The 24,456-nt window shown below is 40.7% G+C and overlaps 1 protein-coding gene across 1 annotated transcript in view; it reads left to right on the top strand.

Moving 5' to 3' along the window:
* Positions 1-20,178, top strand: part of llgl1 (LLGL scribble cell polarity complex component 1) — a 41,976-nt gene extending 21,798 nt beyond the window's left edge. Inside the window, exons 6-24 of the mRNA XM_039824026.1 lie at positions 183-345; positions 449-584; positions 1,505-1,559; positions 1,746-1,900; positions 2,953-3,173; positions 4,740-4,807; positions 5,941-6,115; positions 7,854-7,958; positions 9,523-9,815; positions 10,078-10,231; positions 10,322-10,460; positions 10,651-10,964; positions 11,519-11,710; positions 11,927-11,999; positions 12,516-12,630; positions 13,977-14,041; positions 15,489-15,624; positions 15,739-15,821; positions 18,070-20,178. Of these exons, the coding sequence (XP_039679960.1) occupies positions 183-345; positions 449-584; positions 1,505-1,559; positions 1,746-1,900; positions 2,953-3,173; positions 4,740-4,807; positions 5,941-6,115; positions 7,854-7,958; positions 9,523-9,815; positions 10,078-10,231; positions 10,322-10,460; positions 10,651-10,964; positions 11,519-11,710; positions 11,927-11,999; positions 12,516-12,630; positions 13,977-14,041; positions 15,489-15,624; positions 15,739-15,817 (2,638 nt within the window). The 3' untranslated portion in view covers positions 15,818-15,821; positions 18,070-20,178. The remainder of the gene's footprint in view (positions 1-182; positions 346-448; positions 585-1,504; positions 1,560-1,745; positions 1,901-2,952; positions 3,174-4,739; positions 4,808-5,940; positions 6,116-7,853; positions 7,959-9,522; positions 9,816-10,077; positions 10,232-10,321; positions 10,461-10,650; positions 10,965-11,518; positions 11,711-11,926; positions 12,000-12,515; positions 12,631-13,976; positions 14,042-15,488; positions 15,625-15,738; positions 15,822-18,069) is intronic.
* The last annotated feature ends 4,278 nt before the right edge of the window (positions 20,179-24,456 follow it).

Raw genomic sequence — 24,456 nt, 5'->3', positions numbered from 1 at the left:
CTTTAATAGTGGGTCCACCTTTTAATAATCTTTCAGTATTTATTATTTTTTTCCCCTGTCAATATGGCAGGCTCCTTCGCAGACAATTATTTTACCTTGTTTTGACCTGTAGCCGTGCACACAAACTACATAGTAGTAATATAATAGTAATAATAATAATGGGTAATGTTTTGTTTTTCCAGCCTGCCAGATGATTACAGATGTGGGAAATCCTTAGGGCCGGTGGAATCTCTTCAGGAACATCCTCAGCAGTCAGGGAAGATTCTGATTGGCTACAGCCGGGGCCTGGTGGTCCTATGGGATCTGAGCACCCGTCATACAGAACAGCTATTCCTGGGCAAGCAGGTACAGATTTGTACGGACAATGTTCTGTGATCAATCTTTCATGCTGCTACAATGAAGAACGTGTGTGTGTCCGTGTGTCCGTGTGTGCGTGTCCGTCCTGCAGCAGCTGGAGAGCCTGGTGTGGGAACGCTCTGGAAACTTATTTGTCAGTTCCCATAACGATGGGGGCTACTCCGTGTGGGCTGTTACTAATGGCAACGTCTACAATCACCAGCCGGTGTCCTCCACCATCCCATATGGTGAGAAATGCATACACTGCGTACACAGACAACAGACATTAGCACCTATTTGGGTTTCCCAGTTAATGTCTGATTGGGGCATGTTTGAGCACATCATCCAGGTCTAATGGAGGTGGTAGTCTTGTCCACAAAGACCAATGTCCAATGACTGACAATGGTTTAATTAGCCATAGCCCCTTTCACACAGAGATTCCGCAATAGCGCCACAATGAAGGTTTGCCCTTATGTCGGCTTTGTTTATTAACATAGAACCAAGCAAAGGCGGCAAAATGCCGCCCAGTGTGTGATTTCACATGGCATGTTTGCATTCTAGGAGCAAAACACAACAGCGTCAGCATCTAGCGTGCGTGTGAGCCGATCCCCATCGTTAATCAACCACACAAACCCGACCGACAAACCTCCAACTTGATGCATTATTGTAGCACAATTGTCAGTAGAGAGAAGGCTACTCAGGACGCTGCTTTGTCACTTTTGGACTTGCCTGTGGGTTGACTCGTGCACCGTACTGCATGTAGTCCCGCCACGCTGGCTGTCCTTTTCAAACAGACGTCGGTTCAGCTCTGTTACGGCTCTGTGACAACATCCGCTGCCGGCTTGAAGTGCGGCAACTCTGTCGTCCCCAATTCCATCTTTTGTAACTTTCACACAGATAGGGAGGCGGCTTAAAAGTCCCGTCTTGAACCGGCTGTGTGAAAGGGGCTCATGAGTGCTGAGATAATGTGACTCGTTATTATGGTGAGAATTTGGGTCAGAGTGACAATTCTGCTTTCGATTTTTCTCACTCGAATCCCATTTTTCTTTCTCTCGCCCTCGCTCTGGCTAAAATGCTTTCTGGAGTTTTTAATAGTTTTATTCTGATAAATGTCTCTGGAATGTTTTTTTTGTTTTTTTACTCACCTGTTCATGATTGTCTGTCACAGGTCCATTCCCCTGCAAGGCCATCAACAAGATCTTGTGGAGAACAACACAGACAGGGTGTGTGACTTATTTTGTGACGTATGTTTGATTCCTGCAGTCAGACCGGACATTTTGGATCACAGTGCCAGTAAATCTTTACTCCTGTCTTTTGTTTCATTATGTGTAAGACTCATTTTTGTTTCCTTTTTGATGACTGATAAAATTGACATGAACAAAAATACTTTTCTGTGTGCCCTGTTCCAGCTCTCCAGTATTGTTATACAGCGGAGGGATGCCCAGAGCCAGCTACGGTGACCGCCACTGTCTGACCATTCAACAAGACAAAGACCACGTCACTTTTGACTTCACGTCCCGAGTCATCGACTTCTTCACTGTCCACAGCATAGATCAAGAGAAAGGTCAGGGGCTGGCTAGCACCAGGGGCTGTATCTATTAGGGGTGGGGGGAAAAAATCCGAAATCGTATGTATCGTGATTATTATTATTATTACCCAATGATTCACAAAAAAAAATGTTTATACTTTACTGATGACGCCGACTACATCATATCTGTTTCCAGCAACAAACTGAAAGCAGAAAATGCAGAAAATACATGCTATGTACTAGCCTAGAAATCTAGACGCACCCTAGCGGCAGCAAATTTAATTTGCAGTCGTTGGCTTGCGAGCTGGAAAAACCAAACTCTGGTCAGGCCAATAACATCGTGTATAGAGTCGGTGGGCGGGGCTTATGGCTGCTGCTGCTGGGAACAGCGGTCTTCTGGAAGACTTGCTTTCTTTGAGAAAAGAACAAAGAACGGCACTGAAATCGTTCTTAAAAAAGGAGTTCGGAGTTTTGCCGACCGGATACGGCAAAAGTGTAATCTATCAACTAGCTCCTCTACCTTCTTCGTTGCTCTGGTTGGTTGTAGCGCTATCCTATTGCGTGCAGAGGGAACATGAAAGACAGCCGTTTATCCCGCCCCTCGGATTGAGCTCCGTCAATGGTGAGTTCCCAGACCTAACATCTGGATGTGGGTCTGGCTTGTCAGGCTAGCTATGTACTTCTTTACAAATGAAATAAATGTCAGACTGACTAACTGACATGTGATGTGCATTCTTTTTTAGAAAAACGATTAGCTTTTAGAAATGTCTCCATGATATATTGTTTCTAGAAGTGTATTATTCAACTTTTGTTTTTGTTAAAGAAGGAAAAGAAAATCGCAATTCTTCTAGAATCGCAATAAATGAAAATCGCAACATAAACCAAATCGGCACCCATGTATCATGAAAGAATCAAATCGGGACAAACGCGTATCGTCCCAGCCCTGGTATCTATAGATTTACTTTCTATTTGATTCAAGAATCTGCTTTAAGTTTCTCTCTCAGCTGAGTTTGAGGCTCGCTGTCACGTTGTATCAAAAGTTATAGAATCCAAATGTTTCATATTGTGTCTTGTCTCTCATCTTACAGAGTTTGATGAGCCGTCTGCGTTGGTAGTGTTACTGGAAGAGGAGCTGGTCGTGATTGACCTCCAGACCCCCGGGTGGCCCTCTATGCCCACCCCCTACCTGGCTCCTCTCCACTCCTCAGCCATCACCTGCTCCTTCCACATCTCCAGCGTCCCCCCCAAACTCTGGGAGCGGCTAGTCAACGCTGGCAAAGCACAGCAGGGCCGGCAACACGCACACGGGGTGAGAAGCACGCTGCGGTCTGCAGAGCACAGTTTTTAAATGTCTTATTATGTCTCTGTCAGTACTCTAAATTTGTTTTAAATCACACAATTACAGTATGTCCTAAAACCATTTACACAAGTAAGTAAAACACAAAAAATGGGTCATGTATTTACTCAACAATGACCCGATAAATTGAAAGGTCAATTTGTTCAGAATATCATTAATAAGCCCATTATCTGATCATGTGAAATCTTGATTAGAGAGAAAATACATTTAATAATGTTTAGCCTCTATGAAATCAAAAGTGACAAAACACAATTTTCAGACTGTCCGATTTCTTTGTATACAACATTTTCCAGGTTGTTGCTGCTTTAGTTCTTTCAGCTACATTGACTAATGGACATGGTTAATAAAGCAGATTTTTGCAGATGTATGTTCAGTGAACTTCCATATTATTTTCATTGATCTGGTCATTTAAACATATACATACACATGATCTTTTGTTTATCAGACATTCTTTTAGCATCATCAAAAAAACAAAACAAACACTGCACAGATTTCTTCTTTCAGGACCTCAATTTATTTTCCATGTAGTAGAAGCGATACCTGCTCAGTCAAATGTAGTGGCAGCAACGTCTTTTGATTCTGTGTTACCGGTGGACTGCTGTGGCTGTTGGCAGGACGCTATGAACGACGGGATTATTCTGTAAATTGGTTTATTCATGGCCGTAGGGATATTCAATTACAGGAACTCCAAGATGCATGTAAACCGCTTTACCTGAGAACAGCTTTAAACCGAGTATGGCCAATAGCCAGGCTGCAGCCATCGACACCATTCGGTTTACATACTTTGTACATAAAAACCAGCATGCTCACAGATTCAAGTTACATTTGGATTTCTACTAAATGGGTGTCAGGTGTCATATCAAGGCTCAGCTGCTGCCGCTGATCATGAGTGGAGAGCAACATAAGTGGGTAGTAAGGGCAGTGGAATTACAGATGTTTAAAAGTTAAGGATATTGAGGTTAAAAGGATGGTATTACTCAGGGTGCTAGTACATGTGAGCTCAGAGGCTGGCACCTAAACGGCTATGAGGAAACCTACGGGAGTGTGACCACCAGGCTGCTGATAGTGTGTTAACTTTAAGAGCAGGTTCAAGCAGTTAAAGGCTTTGCAAAGGCTTTGTAGCTTAGATCAGCTGTTAGATCAGTGGCAGATTACACACACACACACACACACACACACACACACACACACACACACACACACACACACACACACACACACACACACACACACACACACACACACACACAGCTGGCACACTCGTAAATCATCGCTGTCTGTATGTGCTAGGCCAGACCAGAGAGACTGGCACTATAAGAGAGCGAACTCAACAAAAGCTGAGTTTTGTGTGTTTCTGTGTACACATTCTCATCCAAATGGGAATGCCTCTGTGTCGAGGCCAGTACATTTTGAGCGGGCGTTTATAATAAAATGGAAAGGGTTAGCGAATGTGTTATTGTTCAATGTGTGAGGGTCTTTCTCTTTAAACTTTTCTCCAATCTTTGTCTGTCTGTGCAGAGTTGGCCCATTTGTGGAGGTAAAAACCTGGCTCCTCCACCCAAACAGCAAGAGCTGCTATTGACCGGGTACACACACACACACACACACACACACACACACACACACACACACACACACACACACACACACACACACACACACACACACACACACACACACACACACACACACACACACACACACACACACACACACACACGTATATAAACATATAAATAGTCACAGCCTGCACCCCACAGGTTGATCCACTTTTCCTACAAGACACAAATCTGGCACAAACCTGCTGCTTTCTAGTAAACGTAAGTGACTGAAAGCTGCATGGAGATGTTTTTCAACGTCTTTTCCGATGTGAACCACATGGATGTCCTGCATAAAACTGAATCTACATGTGACTTGTCCTGACAATGAAATTAGTCAGCATTGCAATTGCAACAAGTAAATCCTGAGGCAGCTGGCATGAAATTGTCGACTGCAGATGTTTGGCAGAGCTAGCATTAGCATGGGGCCTTATGAGACACAACTAAAGCATGTAAATGAAACCTAACAGCTGGATTGATTGGAATTTGGGGAGACACCACAGTTAGTGGAATATCTTTGCAACATTTGGATTATCATTACGTTTTGGTACAGACATTAATGTTCCTCAGAGGATAAATTATATTAATGTTGGTCAAAATTTCTCTTTGTCCAATACTTTGGTTTACTTTGTTAGTTCTTCTATTGCAACCTTTCTAGCTGGAGGTGGGCAATATATTAGAAACAGCTAAGGCTGTCTGGATGGTTCATATTCTGTGCAGGTTATAAAGCCCTCTGATGCAAATTTGTAATTGTGGGATATGTAAATAAAATTGACTTAACTTAATGCAATATAATTTAAAAACTCCAAACTACATCCTTAGAAATGACCATACTGTAGTGTTTAATCCACGCCTCATTATTTCAGTCTAAACAAAAACGGACCATTATTAAGATTATACAGGATTTATTTTAGGGTTTTTGTATTGGATCATTAAATGTGTAACTAAAACCTAAAGTGGCAACTCTGTGTATTTATGAGCAGTCCAGAGAAATCAGAATTGAGTAGCTATTTGGACACACACACAAAAACACACACCTGCACGATCTGATTGATTTGCACTGAAATACATTTTCATCTTGATTATATTTTTGCAGAAAGTAAATCATTTGTGTTTTATAGGCATGAGGACGGCACTGTGCGTTTCTGGGATGCATCAGGTGTTGCTCTCACTCCGATGTACAAACTCAGCACAGCCAATGTCTTCCACACCGACTGCGACCCTTGCGACGATCCTCAGGATGCTAGCGACGACCCCGACATGCAGCAGGAGGAGGAATGGCCTCCCTTCAGGAAGGTGAGAAGTGAAGAGGCGAGCCTAAGGAGAAAGGGAAATGAAGTAAGAATAAGGGAGTTAAAATCTTTCCTCTAGAGATGAGGCGCAGGGTCTTAGTTTACAGGCTGTGGGAGTTAAAGCAATCTGCATATTACACAACACAGTCCTCTTAACACTACATCTGTGGCCTAATTTTCTCATCTGATTGTTTTCATGTGTTTGGTTCTCAGACAGGACCCACCCCATTGTTCCTGTTATTAAAACTTGACTCTGAAGGAACCACAGTCTGATTCTGTTTTAATGGCCTGTTTTCTGTGCAGAATAACTTTTTTAAATGAACTGATTCAGCATTGGGAGGAAGAGTTCCATCTGGGGCAAATCTGACTGAGTAGTTCGGCTTTGGTAGATGCTGACGGGAAATGGAGATGGGTCAGGAAGCAAAACACTCAATGAATATTTAAATCAACTGGATCTACAGTTGGAAAGGTTTCTCAGTGTTTGGGCGGATGACCAAGATTTCCCCATATTTTTTTTTTTTTTTTTCCTTCACTGGGGCTCAGTAGGTCACTAACAGTTTGTCATCATGTGTTAAGAACCTGATAGCAGAAATGGTTCATAAAAGAGTAGAAACAGATTTTGAGAGATGCATTTAACAGTAACAAATAGATCTAATTAGTCTTTGGCCTGTTGTCTCTTCTTTTCTTCCCATTCACTCTTTTGCTCCCCCTACCTTTCCTCGTGTATCCTGTGGTAACAGAGCTGCATGTTGAGGAATGTGGCCCTCATATGGGATGAAGAGCCTTTCCCTTTTTTTCCCCTCCTATGTAATGAAAACCAGACCCATCAACTGTGTGTGTGTGTGTGTGTGTGTGTGTGTGTGTGTGTGTGTGTGTGTGTGTGTGTGTGTGTGTGTGTGTGTGTGTGTGTGTGTGTGTGTGTGTGTGTGTGTGTGTGTGTGTGTGTGTGTGTGTGTGTGTGTGTGTGTGTGTGTGTGTGTGTGTGTGTGTGTGTGTGTGTCCAACTTCTCCTACTCCTTGTTTTGCCAAGACACAGCTCCCATGTGAGAGGGGATTCTATTGGAATTCCTACTGTGTGCAAGAGACAGATTAATGCACATGTTTTGCTGAGTATGTATGAGGGGGTGGTGGAGGGTTGTCCTGGCATTTGCCAGAGATTAATAGTAGAGAGGCTGCCGTAGAGGAAGGAGGAGGAGAGCTTCTGGAGGGCATTTTGACATTGTTGTGCCTGACCTGAATTAGTTTGTGGTCGGTTCAGATCAAAGATTTTGAATGAGTTTCAGATAGGGCTGCGACTAATGATTATTTTCATTATCGATTGATCGGTCGATTATTTTCTAGATTAATCGATTAATGGTTTGGTCTAAAAATGTCCATCCCAGTTTCTCAAAGTCCAAGGTGATGTCGGTAAAAATCTCTGGTTTTGTCAAAAAGATATTCAGTTTAATATGCTATAAAGCAGGAAACCTCCATATTTGAGAGACAGAAAACGGCATTTTCTGCCTCGATCAATCGATAATCAAAATATTTGGCGGTTATTTTTCTGTCAATCGACTAATTGATTAATTTACTAATCATTGCAGCTCTAGTTTCAGTGAAAAGGCTGAACGTGTGAAGTTGGGAGGTGGAGAGTAAAGAAAGAAAACACTGAGAAACTACTAGCTCCAAATATAACTCTGCCTGTGTAGGGTGTTTGCATTTATCCTGCTAATTCAAGCCTACACGCGTGTGTTTGTGTGTAGGTGGGCTGTTTTGACCCATACAGCGACGACCCCAGACTGGGCATCCAGAAGATCAGTCTGTGCAAATACAGCAACAAGCTGGTGGTGGCCGGAACTGCTGGACAGGTAAATCGTACATACAGTACACACACATGCAAATGTAATGAGCTCTGTCACACATCGTCTCGGGTCGTTTCTAGGAAACACAATACAGTGAGTTATTTTTCTGAAAACCCCTCCCCCCCAACTGTTCTATGTTTTTAAGTCATTTAAGTATGTTTAAATAGAATCTGAAATGTTAATTTAAATAGAGATAATAGTATCATTTTTGCTGGGAGGATTGTACTATAAACCTTTCAAAGTAGAACACAGTCGATTTGTATAGAATACTGTCATTGAGCTATTAAATGTGAGATACCATATAGACACCAGCCACACACACTTTGGCACAACATCATAATGCAGGTTAATACAATACACACTTTGCCAGTTGATAATGAAGACCAAACTATGTAATTTACTGTATTGCTTGCCAACTGCTAATTTGCTAATGACGCGAATAATGAGACTATTTGACTTGAAAGTTCATATGGGATGAAGAGCATTTTTTTCTTCTTCTTTTTTTAATAGCCTCATGTTGTATTTTCTCTGGATGAGATGAAGCTAGCTGATTAACTTGGCAGGCAGAGAGTTGCAGCTGCAGTCACACAAGCGCTCTTACACTTCATAGCTGCTCAGCTGCGATGGGTATAGCTGGGCTAAGTCAAAGTATTTTATTTTTAACAACTACAAACTACTTGAATGTTTATGCTCCCCACAATAAATAGTGTTGGGCCAAACAAGTCAAATCAACATACTAGGGCTGTGCAATTAATCGAAATGTAATCGTGATTATGATTTTGGCTCCCAATGATCACAAAAACAATTATTTAGCTCATTCAAGTTTTGCAAGTAAACGTTTTTTTAAACTGTGGAAAAAGTTGATTTATTTAACTTTTTCAAGTTTTCATCCCCAAGCGGAGCGTGTACTTAATACATTTCATGACAATCTCCTCTTCAGATTTAGATATTTCTGTGTACAAGTGGAAATTCTGGTCTGATAGTGGTGCACAAGGAAAGGTTAGGGCATCTGTAATATTCTGGAGACCATGGATACGTATTAATGCCATAAATATTAATTCCAAATAAAATACGATTATTTTCATGGACAGAAAAACATAGTACAGTACATGTAAAATATGACTTTGGCTGCTTCCTGGAAAGTGAATTTTCAGGCTCTGCTGCACCTAAAAAGTGCATACTGTAATTTCTTTGAGCACAGAGCAAAAAGCTCCCAACTGATGATAAACTAGCTATTCTTTTAACAATCTGTTATTAATTTGTTTTCAATAGCACCACCTTCCCTTACTGCGGTCTTTAAAATGATAGGGATTTGATGTTACGTTTTGGAGAAGAGGAGCTCTTTAATGTGCTAATAATTTGACAAAACTGTGTCAAAAAACACAAGTGTGATTCTGTAATTGTCAGCTAGTTGTGAGGTTCAACTGTCAGACAGGCTCCAGAATAATCACACTAACCTCTGCTACAGGTCCGTGTCCTGTAAACTTTCAAAGTAATATGTATAGACACTGAAATAACTAAGAAAAGGAACATTAACCATGATGTTTGTTTACTTCTTCTTCCTCTCCAGGTGATTGTTCTGGGTCTGAGTGACGAGCGTTCGGACCACTTGGTTGACGTGTCGGTGGTTGATCTACTGCAGGACAGGGAGGGCTTCACCTGGAAGGGCCATGACAGGCTGGAGCCGCGCCTTAAACCCGCCCCCTTCCCTCCCGGCTTTCAGCCACTGGTGCTGGTGCAGTGCCTGCCCCCGGCCTCTGTTACGGCGGTGGCGCTGCATGCTGAGTGGAACCTGATCTCCTTCGGGACGAGTCATGGATTCGGCCTGTTTGACTACCACAGACGAAATGCTGTGCTCGCCAGGTTAGGGGCAAACACTCACACAGCTCAGGTTATGTTTGTGTTTTTATTTCTCTTCATGTCTTTCCTTCTGTTCCGATTACATTACTGGCACATTCATATTCAGTAAATAAGACAAACATGCTACAGCAGTCAATCACAATCTTGACTGTGTAAACGCAAGCTGAAAACGACGTGCATCGCATTTATTTTGGGCCAATGCCAGTAAAACAAACCAGGATGAGGTAAGCTGACACATTCACTACTGCTCTTTATGTTCTCCTAGGTGTACCCTGCACCCTAATGACTCCTTGGCGATGGAGGGCCCCCTGTCCAGAGTCAAGTCCTTGAAGAAGTCCTTACGACAGAGCTTCAGACGCATCCGCAAGAGCAGGGTGTCGGGGAAGAAACGCACCATCACCACCACACCCACCAGCAAGGTAAAACGAATGTCTTCTTGGTAGAAAGAGGGCCGTACAGATCTTACAGACTGAATGAAATTCTGCATTTTGTGACCGTGTCGTGTGCAGGTCCAGGAGGCCAACGCTGCTCTGGCAGAGCAGGAGGACGTGGCTCCGATACAGCGAAGGATTGAACCCCGGTCAGCAGACGACTCGCTGTCTGGAGTGGTGCGATGTCTCTGCTTCGCTGACACCTTTCTCCGTGACGGTGTGTTTACTTACTCGTTGAGATTATAAACAGAATGTGGAACTCTGACTGTACTGTAACATTGTTCTTTTCTTTTTAAATAAGTTGTTGGGGAGAAGTGAAATTTTGAGCTAACCTGTGTCAGAACAACTTAAAAGAAACCTTATTTCCACAGCACTAACTGTACGTGCTGTATTTCCGTATCTACCAGGTACACACCATGGCCCCACACTATGGGCGGGCACCAACTCAGGCAGCGTGTACGCGTACGCTCTGGAGGTGCCCGGCGTCGGTTTGGGGCGTGCGTGCGAGCGGGGCGGAGCGGGCGAGAGCAGTGTGTGCGTGGAGGCATTGTTGGGGAAAGAGATCCAGCTGATGCACAGGGCCCCCGTGGTGTCGATTTCTGTGCTGGACGGCCGGGGGAAACCGCTACCGGACCCGTACGAAGCCTCCCAGGACCTCGCCATCGCGCCGGAAATGACCAACGCTCACTCTGTCCTCATCGCCTCAGAGGAACAGCTAAAGGTAAAGCCTGGGAAAGACACCTCTATTATAATGCATTAAAAAGCAAGTTTGTATTTGTCTAGTCAGTCAGCAGGTTTGTGTTTATGTTGGACCAACTCTGCAAAGACAGTTCAGTTCCTTTTGATTTTTTTCAAATTTATTTTCCATATATTGACAAACAGTACCACATCATTTAAAAGTCACCATAAAACGTTCAGACTGGGCTTAGTAAACCGTGAAAAAGGGCTGGCCGATATGGAGAAAATCAGATATAACGATATTCTTGACCAAATACCTTGATGTCGATATTGCAATGAACAATAAGTGGTAAGTCCAGAAAATTACATCTCTTTACTGTAACGCAGCCTTTAAAAGCCAATAAAAGACTACATTTAAGTAATTTGTAATATTACGATATCCAACATCTAAGGCGATATGTAGTCTCATATCACGATATTGATATAATATCACGATATTGATATAATATCGATATATTGCCCAGCCCTAGCGTGAAAGACTGATGACGGTACAGTTTAAAATCCTGCCTGTCTTCCTCCTATGCGCTCTGTCTCTAGGTGTTCTCCCTCCCCAAGGTGAGCGCTAAGACCAAGTTCAAGCTGACGGCGCACGAAGGCTGTCGGGTGAGGAAGGTGGCCCTGGTGGTGTTCAGCTCCACAGCTCAGGAAGACTACAGCGAGCACACACTGGTCTGTCTGACCAACCTGGGTGACATGCACCTCTTCAACATACCTGGCCTCCGACCACAGGTAGGGGTGTGTGTGTGTGTGTGTGTGTGTGTGTGTGTGTGTTGGAAAAGTTTAATTTAGACAAATAAGAGAGTTTGTGTGTGTATTTACAGTAATTGTGCCACATTATTTGTATATTAGACAACTGGCAATTTGATGACGTGGGTGTTTTTGTCTTACTGAATTATTCATGATGCACTGGTAATTATTATTATGCACATTTTTGTGTGTCTTTAGGTGCGCTACGACTGCATCCGCAAAGAAGACATCAGCGGCATTGCGTCCTGTGTCTTCACCAAGAACGGACAGGGTGAGGAAAACACGCTTGATTTGAATGAAAGTGCAGTAAAAATCGAACGGTAAAAATCTCTTCTTCTTTTCTTCAGGCGCTGAAAGTCGCAAAATCATTGCATTATGATAATGACTTTCACATTCACAAAACTGCGGAAAAAAAAGAAGAAAAAAAAAAAGGTTAAAGGGTCATTTCACGCAGAATACACCAAAAAATATTTTTCCACTTGCCTCATTAGTATCCAGTCATGCAGATAATTTTATCTGCCAAGGATCTGAGATATCTGCTCTTGAGACTTCTGCCTCTACCACAATACAGTGTAGGTGAATGGAAATGTGTTTTTGGTTCTTAAGATGGAAAAATGACATCAGCCTGTCTTTCCAGAAATATAGTACCAGACAAACTGCACACTTCACTGTGGGCAGTTTTCGCAGTTCCTGTTTTTACAGTAAAAAAATGTGTTCCAAATGAATCCCAAGTTCAAAGTGGTAACTGACTAACATATTATTGTTGTCTGGTTGTGTTTCTCCGCAGGGTTTTACTTGATCTCTCCCTCAGAGTACGAGAGGTTCTCTCTGTCTGCCAAGGTCTTCACTGAACCGCTCTGCTCTGTTCAGCTGGACCGACCGCTAGAGCCCACACCTGCCAGGTAACGCACACACAGACACAAACTGTAGTCCTCGGAAAGAGCCTTTGTTTTGACTACGTGGGCCCTATTTTAACGACCTAAGCGCACGGCGTGAAGCGCCTGGCGCAGGTGCGTTTAGGGCGTGTCCAAATCCCCTTTTGCTAGTTTGACGGCGGAAAAAAGGGTCCGTGTGCCGCGTGCATGGTTCAAAAGTCTTGTACTTCATTAATTCATAGGTGTGTTTTGGGCGTAACTTGCAATAAACCAATCAGAGTGTCCTCTCCCATTCCCTTTAAGAGCCAGGCGTGTTTGTACCTTGGCGCATTGCTATTATGATGGAGGATTTGCACCGTAATATTTTTTTATGTGTGTGTAACAAGCATAGTGTGCACGCTCTGTGCACGAGCCTAGGCACATTTTACTAATTTGCTGTTGAAATAACAATTACATGAAATGCTATTGACTTTAGACCAGGTTTTTGTTGGTCAGTGGCGCGATCACTTCCCGCTGCCTCAATATAGCCTGAACACACCTCCCTGTGAGACCAGCACGCCCATGGGTGCAAAGTTGGCCGCAGGTGCATTTGCTTTTTACGACGCGGGCGCTGGACGGGAAATTGCAACTGCGTCGCTCTTAAACTAGCAAAGACACTTGCGTCAGGTTTTGTGCTGCGCCAGGTGCGAGATAGGGCCCTGTATGTTATGTACTGTAAGTAGTAAAATGAAAGTGTTGTGCCAAATAGATAGCATCCTCTATCACAATATATGTAATATTATGGAATATAAATGCGTATTACACAGCCTTGTTGAATACATGATTCTGATTGGTCAATTACGGCATTCTACGGTCTGTTTTTTAATAGCAGAACCGTTGCTATGGGCGCGGTTCTGATCACAGACTCTGGCTCAATTCGCAATAATGCCCCGCTCAATCTACATTATCCCTTACATTTTATGTCCTATTTGTTTGAGAAAAATAATGTAATAACTTGTTAATGGATAAAATAGTCAGACTGTCTGTTGTCTAATCCAACAAAAAGTACCTGACATACCAAGCCAATCATCACATTCATGCACAAATCGTATAAAAAATAAATAAAAATAAAACAAAAACAGGCTCGAAGCATACCTTATCATTGATTTTTGACATCATTTTCCAGGGACACACTATTAAGGACTCTTGGTGGTCCCTGGACCCCACATTGGAAACCACTAAACCTACTGTTCATAATGCTCTCTCGTGGGCTACCACCAGATCGAGGCACTCAGCTGCGTGTGAAACCAAAGAACTTATACTTTTACTGTTATTGCTTTATTATTATATATCTACTGCCAAAGTAAATGGCGTGTGCTCGTGTGTCTTTTCAGCGATGGTATGACGACGCAGCCTCAGGCCAACGGAACCCACAAGAACCAGATGGGTCAGGCTGAGGGTACGTCCGCGCACACGCACACGCACAAGTTTTCTATTTTCTCCCTCTCTCTCCTCTTGTTAGTTCTCTCCCCCTGTCTAGTCTCACTCTTCATCACTCTCTCTTCTCTCTCTGAGCCCCTTAAACTGTGAGCAGGCCTTGCAGGGGTTCCTCTCCGGTCTCCATGGTAACCATTCAGTATGCCCCAGCACCTCCCTCTCTGGCAGGAAACGATGGTTGTTGTGGAGACCAGAGTGGGGTTTGTTTATGTCTTAGTGGGCCTTTCACCGGACACTGAGCTTTGAATACCTATCCATGTAGTCAACGGAGAATACTCCATTTTGAAAAATTGTGATTATTAATGCACCATCGAAAAGTGTATGTTTACAGGAGAAAACGGATGTAAAAGACTTGGCATGTGGTTAACCTTCTCTTTGTGATGATAAGTATGTAGAGGCTTTTGACAAGAAAGCAGAATGCATGCGAAAAGAAAGAACTAACTTTAATATTAAACCAACGTGTTTGGGCTCTCACAGCCTCAGCCAGTGTTACAAAATGAACAAAGCGTGCAGTTTAAAAAATAGTAATACAGATTTCACCCCTCTTTATTTGTTCTCCAAGTGCTGCTAAACTCTCTGTTTTCATTCATCGTTATTACATTTAAACACTTAAAGGACAATTCCGGCACAAAACGAACCTAAGGGGACATGTTTTCATGCTAATCGAATGTGTTTGTAGCTTGAAACAAGCTAGCGCGGACCGCTGATTAGCTTACAACGCTAGCATTCGGGGCACAGGGAAAGTAAAAACAAATCGCTATTTATACCACTAAAAAGGCTCAAAATATCACCACACTTCAACGGTAGCATAATGAGGGTCCGTACATGTTAACCGAAGCATTGAGAACTTTGTAAGTGTACAGACATTTTATTAAAAACATAGTTTAGAAAGATAGTAGCTCCCAAGACGGCGTTTGCCTGTATACGAGAACACGACTGTCTTTATAATCTATCTTTGTAATAAACTGTCTTTACACTTACAGTGTTCTCAATGCTACGGTTTACATTTAGGGACCCTCATTATGCTAACGTTGAAGTGTTGTGATATTTTGAGCCTTTTTAGTGGTATAAATAGAGATTTTGTTTTTACTTTCCCTGTGCCCCGAATGCTAGCATTGTAAGCTAATTCAGAACACATTCGATTAGCATGAAAACATGTCCCAGAGAACGGTCGAGTGGGTACACATCTGTTTTTAACCCCTAGGTTCATTTTGCGCCGGAATTGTCCTTTAAGCACGTTGTTGGGGTGTCATTGTTTCTGAATCTACTGTCTAACTAAATTGTGATAAAGTGGGGTTTTTTAAACTGCTTGCTAAAATTATATTCAATGCCTGGTAGTCCTCCAGCAACACACACCACTATCAGTTACCCAGATGTAGTAACAGGCTTCGTGGATTTCTCCCTCACAGGGCAAACAGAAGAGCCTCCGAGCTCCCTGTCCTCTCCCATCCTGGACACCCCACTGGACTCCCCCCTCAGCTTTGCTGACCTCACCCTCGACTCGACCGGAGAAATCACTGCGGAGGACGTCAGGGATTTTCTAACGTAGGCACACACATTTATATGTACACGTGCCCACAGCTTGCACTGTTTAAATTTATATTCTTAGCCTTTTTAAAGACAATCATTTCTCATGTGGTTTGTGTATCTGGCGTGCAGCACTGTGGACGAGGCAGAGAATAACCTGAAGAACATTAAAGAGGAGGAGGGACGCTCGACTGGCATCCTCATTAACTGAACAGGTGAGAAACGTGCACACAAACGCATCAGTACGAGCGCATGCATGAGCTCACACTTGCTTAGAGGCAACTCTCGGTATATGGAAGTACACACACACACACACACACACACACACACACACACACACACACACACACACACACACACACACACACCTGTTTCTAATGGAGCTGGTCCAGAGTGTGCAGACTTCAAAGAGTTGTTCTGTCTGAGCGCTGCATTCCAATAACCAGCCCTCCACTCTGTTTTCCTTCCACCCGGTGTCTTTGAGAAGTCAGCGGAGCACTAATCTTCTCCATCAAGGCCCATTGGACAGACGTGTGCTTTTTAATAGTGTTTGATACTGTACAGTACAGGCCAAAAGTTTGGACACACCTTCTCATTCAATGCGTTTCCTTTTTATTTTCATGACTATTTACATTGTAGATTCTCACTGAAGGCAACAAAACTATGAATGAACACATATGGAATTATGTACTTAACAAAAAGTGTGAAGTAACTGAAAACATGTCTTATATTTTAGATTCCTCAAAGTAGCCACCCTTTGCTTTTTTATTAATAAAGGAAAAAATTCCACTAATTAACCCTGACAAAGCACACCTGTGAAGTGAAAACCATTTCAGGTGACTACCTCATGAAGCTCATTGAGAGAACACCAAGGGTTTGCAGAGTTATCAAAAAAAGCAAAGGGTGGCTACTTTGAGGAATCTAAAATATAAGACATGTTTTCAGTTATTTCACACTTTTTTGTTAAGTACATAATTCCATATGTGTTCATTCATAGTTTTGATGCCTTCAGTTAGAATCTACAATGTAAATAGTCATGAAAATAAAGAAACACATTGAATGAGAAGGTGTGTCCAAACTTTTGGCCTGTACTGTAGCTCAGGGTCTTTCTCTTCAGCGTCTTTGCCCTGTACTTGGAGATGGCCCAGGGTTCATTTGCGAAGCCTCTTTATTCACGGCACCAGTTTAAATTCAGTTACGTCCCATGTTTTATTCTGTTGATCCACTTTAAAGTTTGACCATCCAATCAGATCACAGCTTTTATTCAGCTGTTATCAGCACTGGACCCTCTTATAAGTTGACTTTATAGTGTTATTTTTTTTTTTAAATAAAAGACATATTAGAGAAAAAAGATGGAAAGCTTTTTGTCTACACAAAAGAGATTATTATCACAGCTGAAGCTTGTGCACTTATTGCGCTCATCCATTCAGTTGCATTACTCTCTGCTTTTACATAAATCACGAGGTAATGGTTGCTGAAGCCTCCCTGCTCTGTCCGTTTGTCAACAAGGCTCTCCATCATCTTTTAAGCTCTCTGCTTCCCTCTGGTGGTGCCCTTTTGAAAATGTAGACAATACACCTCAACTGCATATTCTGTACTGCAATCCCTTTATTTTTTTAATATGTAAAACATTCCATTGTATTTATTAATAATATATAAATTTTTAGTAGTTTATATTTGTATGTTAATTTGGGCATTATCAATTAATCTGTCTGTCATCTTTTGACAATTGTTTTATCTATAAAATTTAGAGTCACGTAAAAGTACAACTTCCGCAAATCCTCACAATCAAGAAGCTGAAGCCAGCAAATGTTAAAGGTGCACTACGAGTTCCTTCGTGGTTTCAGCGCAATTTCATTTTTGTGTCAAATCGTAGGCATCTCTCCTTGCTCCGCTAGTTGCCTGCCCCCTGAACACACCGTGAAAAAGGCCGGTCTCGGGAGACAACACAGGGGTCGTAAACGTCAAACAAACACTAGAGGCACAGGCTGTGCACCAAAATACAACAAACCACGTTCCAGCCAATCACCGACAACATGGGTGGGAGTTAGTGCGCATGCACATAATTTGTGTGTGTGGGGGGGCGGCAGTGAGCAGAGTTGATTGAGTAGCGTGAGTTGTATCTGAGAGTAGCTGCTGGAACGTGGTTTGTTGTATTTTGGTGCACAGCCTGTGCCTCTAGTGTTTGTTTGACGTTTACGACCCCTGTGTTCTCGCTCGAGCCCGCCTTCACCGGTGTGTTCGGGCGAGGCGACGCAAGCAACTAGCGAGAGAGGCCAAGGCTACAATTTTGACACAAAAATGAAATTGCGCTGAAACCACGAAGGAACTCGTAGTGCACCTTTAACATTTATTTACATACTTCTACCCACCATCGGTTAACATGGTGTGCTTATTTACAGACTGACGTAAAAGTGGTGATGCTTTATTACCCATCTAATTGTTGTTGTTGATGTTTTACAGGGACCGGCGCGAATGGTTTGGATGGACTGGATTTCAGTGCTGGACCACAAACATCTCCCATCATCCCACTGTGGAGCCCCCAGCCAGCACTCTGCACTCTCCTGTTAGCTTGGCACAAACTGGGAGGAAAGCCTTCATACGGACAAAGAATACAACATTAAAGACTCTTAATTGTTGGTTGAGCTACATCTTCTTCTTATATAACCACTTTGGAAACATGACGTTGCCTCCCACATGGAACTAGAGACAGCCTACCCAGCACGCCGTGGCGCCTGGATGGACTTGGAGCAAATGATTCTGATTTCAACCACTGAAAACTGAACTTCCCGCCATCCATCTTGGCGCTCTGTGTGGTCATTCCTCCTTGGCCTTTCTTCCCGTGGTGAACCGATGGTTATGAAGCGCTCTCGAGGCGGAATGACTGCGGCTCAGCCTTCGAGGAAAGCGCTGTTAACGTCCCGCATTAGGAGACTTACCAGTGACGTTTCTGTGTTGTTTTTTTATTTTTCTATCCACATTTTTTTGGCGTGCTTGGATCGGTCTGAGGTTTTCCCCCACAGTTGGAACTGGAATTGGCGCACAGTCGCCAAACGTTCTTGTTGATTCCTCGTGCACACTAGTGGATGTGTTGGATTGTTTTGCACGCTGCTTAACACCACCAGAGCCCTGTGAATGACCCGTGTTTATGAAATGAGGATATCCAGCAGAGACTGAAAGGGATTATTGTGAAGTTCAAGAAGACTAGGAAATGAAGTATTTTGAATATTTGAGTGTTAAAGGCTGTACAATTTGCATTCTTCCCCCCCCCTTCTGCCATTAGGTACAGTTAAATTACTTCGCCCAGTGTCCTAAGTGAGCCGTGGCGGTGCAGAAATCGACTGTTTTGACATCTGTGGGCCGATATGTAAAACACAAGCACATCACCGCCAAGGTTTTAAGAAGCTCTCGGTCTACTCTCTTGGTATTGAAGAACGAAGTACTTGGAAATGAAGGCGTTTTGTAATACAAAGAATGATGTTCTATCACATATGTTTTGTATGGCTTTTGGAGAAAGTAAAGATATTTTACTGACGAAAAGAAAGGGGGGGGATGCAAGAGGAAATGATTCACACCAATTTCAAAGGGAACCAACTGGGGAAGAGGGAAGCGAAGGCGGTACAATGTATGAAGGACTAGAGCAGATTTTCAAATACCTTTTTATTGTTAAATACATGGCCCGAGTTGCAAATAAATTCTTTATCTTTCAGTCAAAATTTGATGAATTCAGTTTTTATCAGGCAAGAGCTCAGAGTTCACTGTAATCAATGTTGTAGTTTGGTCAAATCTTAAGGATTGAAGAAAAGATGAGCGTTCTCAGTGATTAAAAAATAAAAATAAACAGAAGGTAAAGAATGTGGTGAAATGGATGAGTTGTTACATCCTCCCTCCTTAGATCATCTCATGCAGAATTCTTGTTGACGGGACTCAGGGAAGTGTGGCAAGGGAAGCTAAGTCAGTCTGAATGCTAAGTGTAATGTACTGTGTACTGTGATGCACCCAGGAGATTTCTTTTGTGGGTTTCTGTGAATCGGTGCATTCTGGGTAATATTGGCTAGATGCACAGCTTTGATCACCAGTATTTTTAACCCTTTAAAAAAAAAAAAAAAAAACGTTTTACTGTGTAAAAAGAAAATATATATATACAGTATCTATACCTAGGTTTACAGAAGACAGGTTTATAACGGCAAGCCCATGATAGAGTAAAATGGTCGAACTTTGTAGAACCTGTCACAGCCTAAATAACCGCTCAGTATTCCAGCTTTTTGATCACCTCACTTAAAACAAAATTTAAAAAAGTAAAAAGGGACCTCACTACTAACTAACTAAGCTCAACAGGTAGAAATCATGTTAATGCTTTTTCACTTTTGTGTTAGCTTATTTGGTGCTCTGGTTGACTAACTAATTAACCCTTGATGCTACAGCTGGCACGATTTACCATTTTTTAATTCTACAGTTAAGATGAATTAGTTTCTATTTTGTCATTCAGTTTTGTGTGTAGGATTTTAATCAGGTCATTTAGCGTTTTGGCTGATGAAGAATTGTGAATGTTAATAAAAATGATTTACTCTATAAGCATTGATTGTGGTTTGTGCTTAAAGTGGAGAGTAATCCACTGATTTAGTTCATACCATCATTCCTCTTCCTTGTTAAAATCTGGCACAATCGTTAGAGACCGAAGCAAGGCGTGTGGATTGGTAGCTGGAAGGGTGTCAAATACAATTCTATGACTTTTTTGACATACTAAACTGAGTTTTTTTATCACTTTTTTTCGACATGCTATACTATGACTTGACTTTTTTTCGACATGCTATACTATGACTTTTTTTTATCACTTGTTTACACAAACTATGCTATGACTTTTTATAAAAATATTATACCATATTATACTATGACATTAATGACATTTTTCTGACCTAGTATACTAAGTCTGGCAGTAGCTCAGTGTATAGGGAGTTGGGTTGGGAACCAATGGGGTCATGCAGACCAAAGCAATGATTGTGGATTGGTACCTGGAAAGGTGTGAAATAAAATACTATGACTTTTTCAACATAAAATTACTTTTTCATGACTTGTTTTTTCAACATACTATACCATGACTTTTTTTTTTACTTTTTTCGACATACTATGACTTTTTTTTTACATACTTATGCTATGACTTTTTTATCACTTTTTTCCACAAACTATGCTATGACTTTTATGTTTCTAGATTATTTTTTGGGCTTTTCTGCCTTTAATGGACAGGGCAGGTGAGAAAGGTGAGAAAGAGGGGGAAGACATGCATGAAATTGTCGCAGGTCGGAGTCGAACCCTGGACCTCTGTGTCGAGGCATACACTTCTAAATATATGTGCACCTGCTCTACCCACTGACCTGGCCACTAAGCTATGACTTTTTATGAAAATGTTATTGCATACCATACTATGCCTATTTACAACATTTTTATGGCATACTATACTATGACTTTTTTTATGACATAATATACTATGACATTAATGACATTTTTATGGCATACTATACTATGACGTTTTCTCACATTATCTGAGGTATTATGCTAAGTCTGGCAGTAGCTCAGTGTATAGGGAGTTGGGTTGGGAACCAACGGGGTCATCAGTTCAAGTCCCTGTTCAAAGCAACAAGTGTGGATAGGTACCTGGAAAGGTGTTAACTAAAATACTATGACTTTTTCGACATACTATACTATGACATTTTTGATTTTTTTCGACATACTTTACCATGACTTTTTATTACTTTTTTGACATACTATACTATGACTTTTTAATGAATTTTTTGACATACTATACTATGACTTTTTTATGACTTTTTTGACATACTATACTATGACTTTTGTATGACTTTTTCGACATACTATACTAAGACATTTTTGACTTTTTTCGACATACTTTACTATGACTTTTTTCAACATAATATAGTATAACTTTTTTCGTCAACCTATACAATTACTTTTTTATGACTTTTTGCAAAATACTATATACTATGACTTTTTTCGACAACTATACAATGACTTTTTTCTGACTTTTCTGACAATAAACTTATTCATCACTTTTTTTTCGACATACTATACTATGACTTTTTTTGTAAAGATTTTTTTTTGGGGGGGCATTTTAGGCCTTTATTTGTGACAGGACAGCTTAGATATGAAAGGGGAGAGAGATGGTTATGAAGCGCTCTCGAGGCGGAATGACTGCGGCTCAGCCTTCGAGGAAAGCGCTGTTAACGTCCCGCATTAGGAGACTTACCAGTGACGTTTCTGTGTTGTTTTTTTATTTTTCTATCCACATTTTTTTGGCGTGCTTGGATCGGTCTGAGGTTTTCCCCCACAGTTGGAAATGGAATTGGCGCGCAGTCACCAAACGTTCTTTTTGACATACTATACTATGACTTTTTTTATGACTTTTAGACACACTATACTATGACTTTTTTATGACTTTTAGACACGCTATACTATGACTTTTTTATGTCTTTTTTCGACATACTATACTATGACATTTTTTACTTTTTTCGACATACTTTACTATGACTTTTTTATGACTTTTTTCGACACACTATACAATTACGTTTTTTATAATTTTTTTTCAACTTATACTATGACTTTTTCTGACTTCTTTAGACATGCTATACTATGACACTTTTTTATCACTTTTTTCGACATACTATACTATGACATTTTTTACTTTTTTCGACATACTTTACTATGACTTTTTTATGACTTTTTTCGACACACTATACAATTACGTTTTTATAATTTTTTTTCAACTTATACTATGACTTTTTCTAGCTTCTTTAGACATGCAATACCATGACACTTTTTTATCACTTTTTTCCACAAACTATGCTATGACTTTTTATAACATTTTTATAACATACTATACTATGACATTTTCATTATTTTTTCGACACACTATACTATGAGTTTTTCAACATACTATACTATTACTTTTTATGACTTTTTTGACATGCTATACTATGACTTTTTTATCACTTGTTTACACAAACTATGCTATGACTTTTTATAAAAATATTATACCATATTATACTATGACATTAATGACATTTTTCTGACCTAGTATACTAAGTCTGGCAGTAGCTCAGTGTATAGGGAGTTGGGTTGGGAACCAATGGGGTCATGCAGACCAAAGCAATGATTGTGGATTGGTACCTGGAAAGGTGTGAAATAAAATACTATGACTTTTTCAACATAAAATTACTTTTGTTGACATACTATACTATGACTTATCACTTTTTTGACATACTATACGATGACTTTTTCATATTTTCTTTCAACATACTATATTATCACTTTTTATTTCACTTTTTCCGACATACTACACTATGACTTTTTTTTTTTACATACTTATACTATGACATTTTTATCACTTTTTTCCACAAACTATGCTATGACTTTTATGTTTTAAGCTTATTTTTTGGGCTTTTCCGCCTTTAATGGACAGGGCAGGTGAGAAAGAGGGGGAAGACATGCATGAAATCGTCACAGGTCGGAGTCGAACCCTGGACCTCTGTGTCGAGGCATACACTTCTAAATATATGTGCACCTGCTCTACCCACTGACCTGGCCACTAAGCTATGACTTTTTATGAAAATGTTATTGCATACCATACTATGCCTAGTTACAACATTTTTATGGCATACTATACTATGACTTTTTTATGACATAATATACTATGACATTAATGACATTTTTATGGTATACTATACTATGACGTTTTCTCACATTATCTGACCTAGTATACTAAGTCTGGCAGTAGCTCAGTGTATAGGGAGTTGGGTTGGGAACCAATGGGGTCATCAGCTCAAGTCCCTGTTCAAAGCAACAAGTGTGGATAGGTACCTGGAAAGGTGTTAACTAAAATACTATGACTTTTTCGACATACTATACTATGACTTTTTTGATTTTTTTTGAGATACTTTACTATGACTTTTTTGACATACTATACTATGACTTTTTTGATTTTTTTCGACATACTTTACTATGACTTTTTATTACTTTTTTGACATACTATACTATGACTTTTGTATGACTTTTTCGACATACTATATACTAAGACATTTTTTACTTTTTTCGACATAATTTACTATGACTTTTTTATGACTTTTTTCAACACTATACAATGACGTTTTTATAAATGTTTTTCGACATGCTATACTATGACATTTTTCAAATTTTTCAACATACTATATTATGACTTTTTAATGACTTTTTTGCAACTATAATATATACTGAACAACTTTTACTACCGACAATTCTTTTTTTTTCGACATACTATAGTATGACTTTTTTCAACATAATATAGTATAATTTTTTTCGTCAACCTATACAATTACTTTTTTATGACTTTTGGCAACATACTATATAGTATGACTTTTTTCAACATACTATACTATGCCTTTTGTGACTTTTTTTGACATACAATTCTTTTATGAGTTTTCTGACATAATAAACTTATTCATCACTTTTTTTTCAACATACTATACTATATACTATGACTTTTTCTTTAAGATTTTTTTTTGGGGGGCATTTTAGGCCTTTATTTGTGACAAGACAGCTTAGATATGAAAGGGGAGAGAGAGGGGGAAGAACATCCAGCAAAGGGCAACCGGTCGGAATCAAACCTGCGGCCACTGCGTCGAGGACTGAGCCTCTGTATATGGGTGCGCGCTCTACTAGGTGAGCTACCCAGGCGCCCAACTACTATGACTTTTTTCAACAGACTATACTATTACTTTTTTATGACTTTTTTCGATAAACTATACTATGACTTTTTATAACATTTTTATGGCATACTATACAATGACTTTTTATGACTTTTTT

Source organism: Perca fluviatilis, chromosome 15 (genome assembly GCF_010015445.1).
Source record: "Perca fluviatilis chromosome 15, GENO_Pfluv_1.0, whole genome shotgun sequence".
Lineage (NCBI taxonomy): Eukaryota > Metazoa > Chordata > Actinopteri > Perciformes > Percidae > Perca > Perca fluviatilis.
The sequence above is the reverse complement of the archived record's forward strand: the minus strand, read 5'-3'. Positions and strand labels throughout refer to the sequence as shown.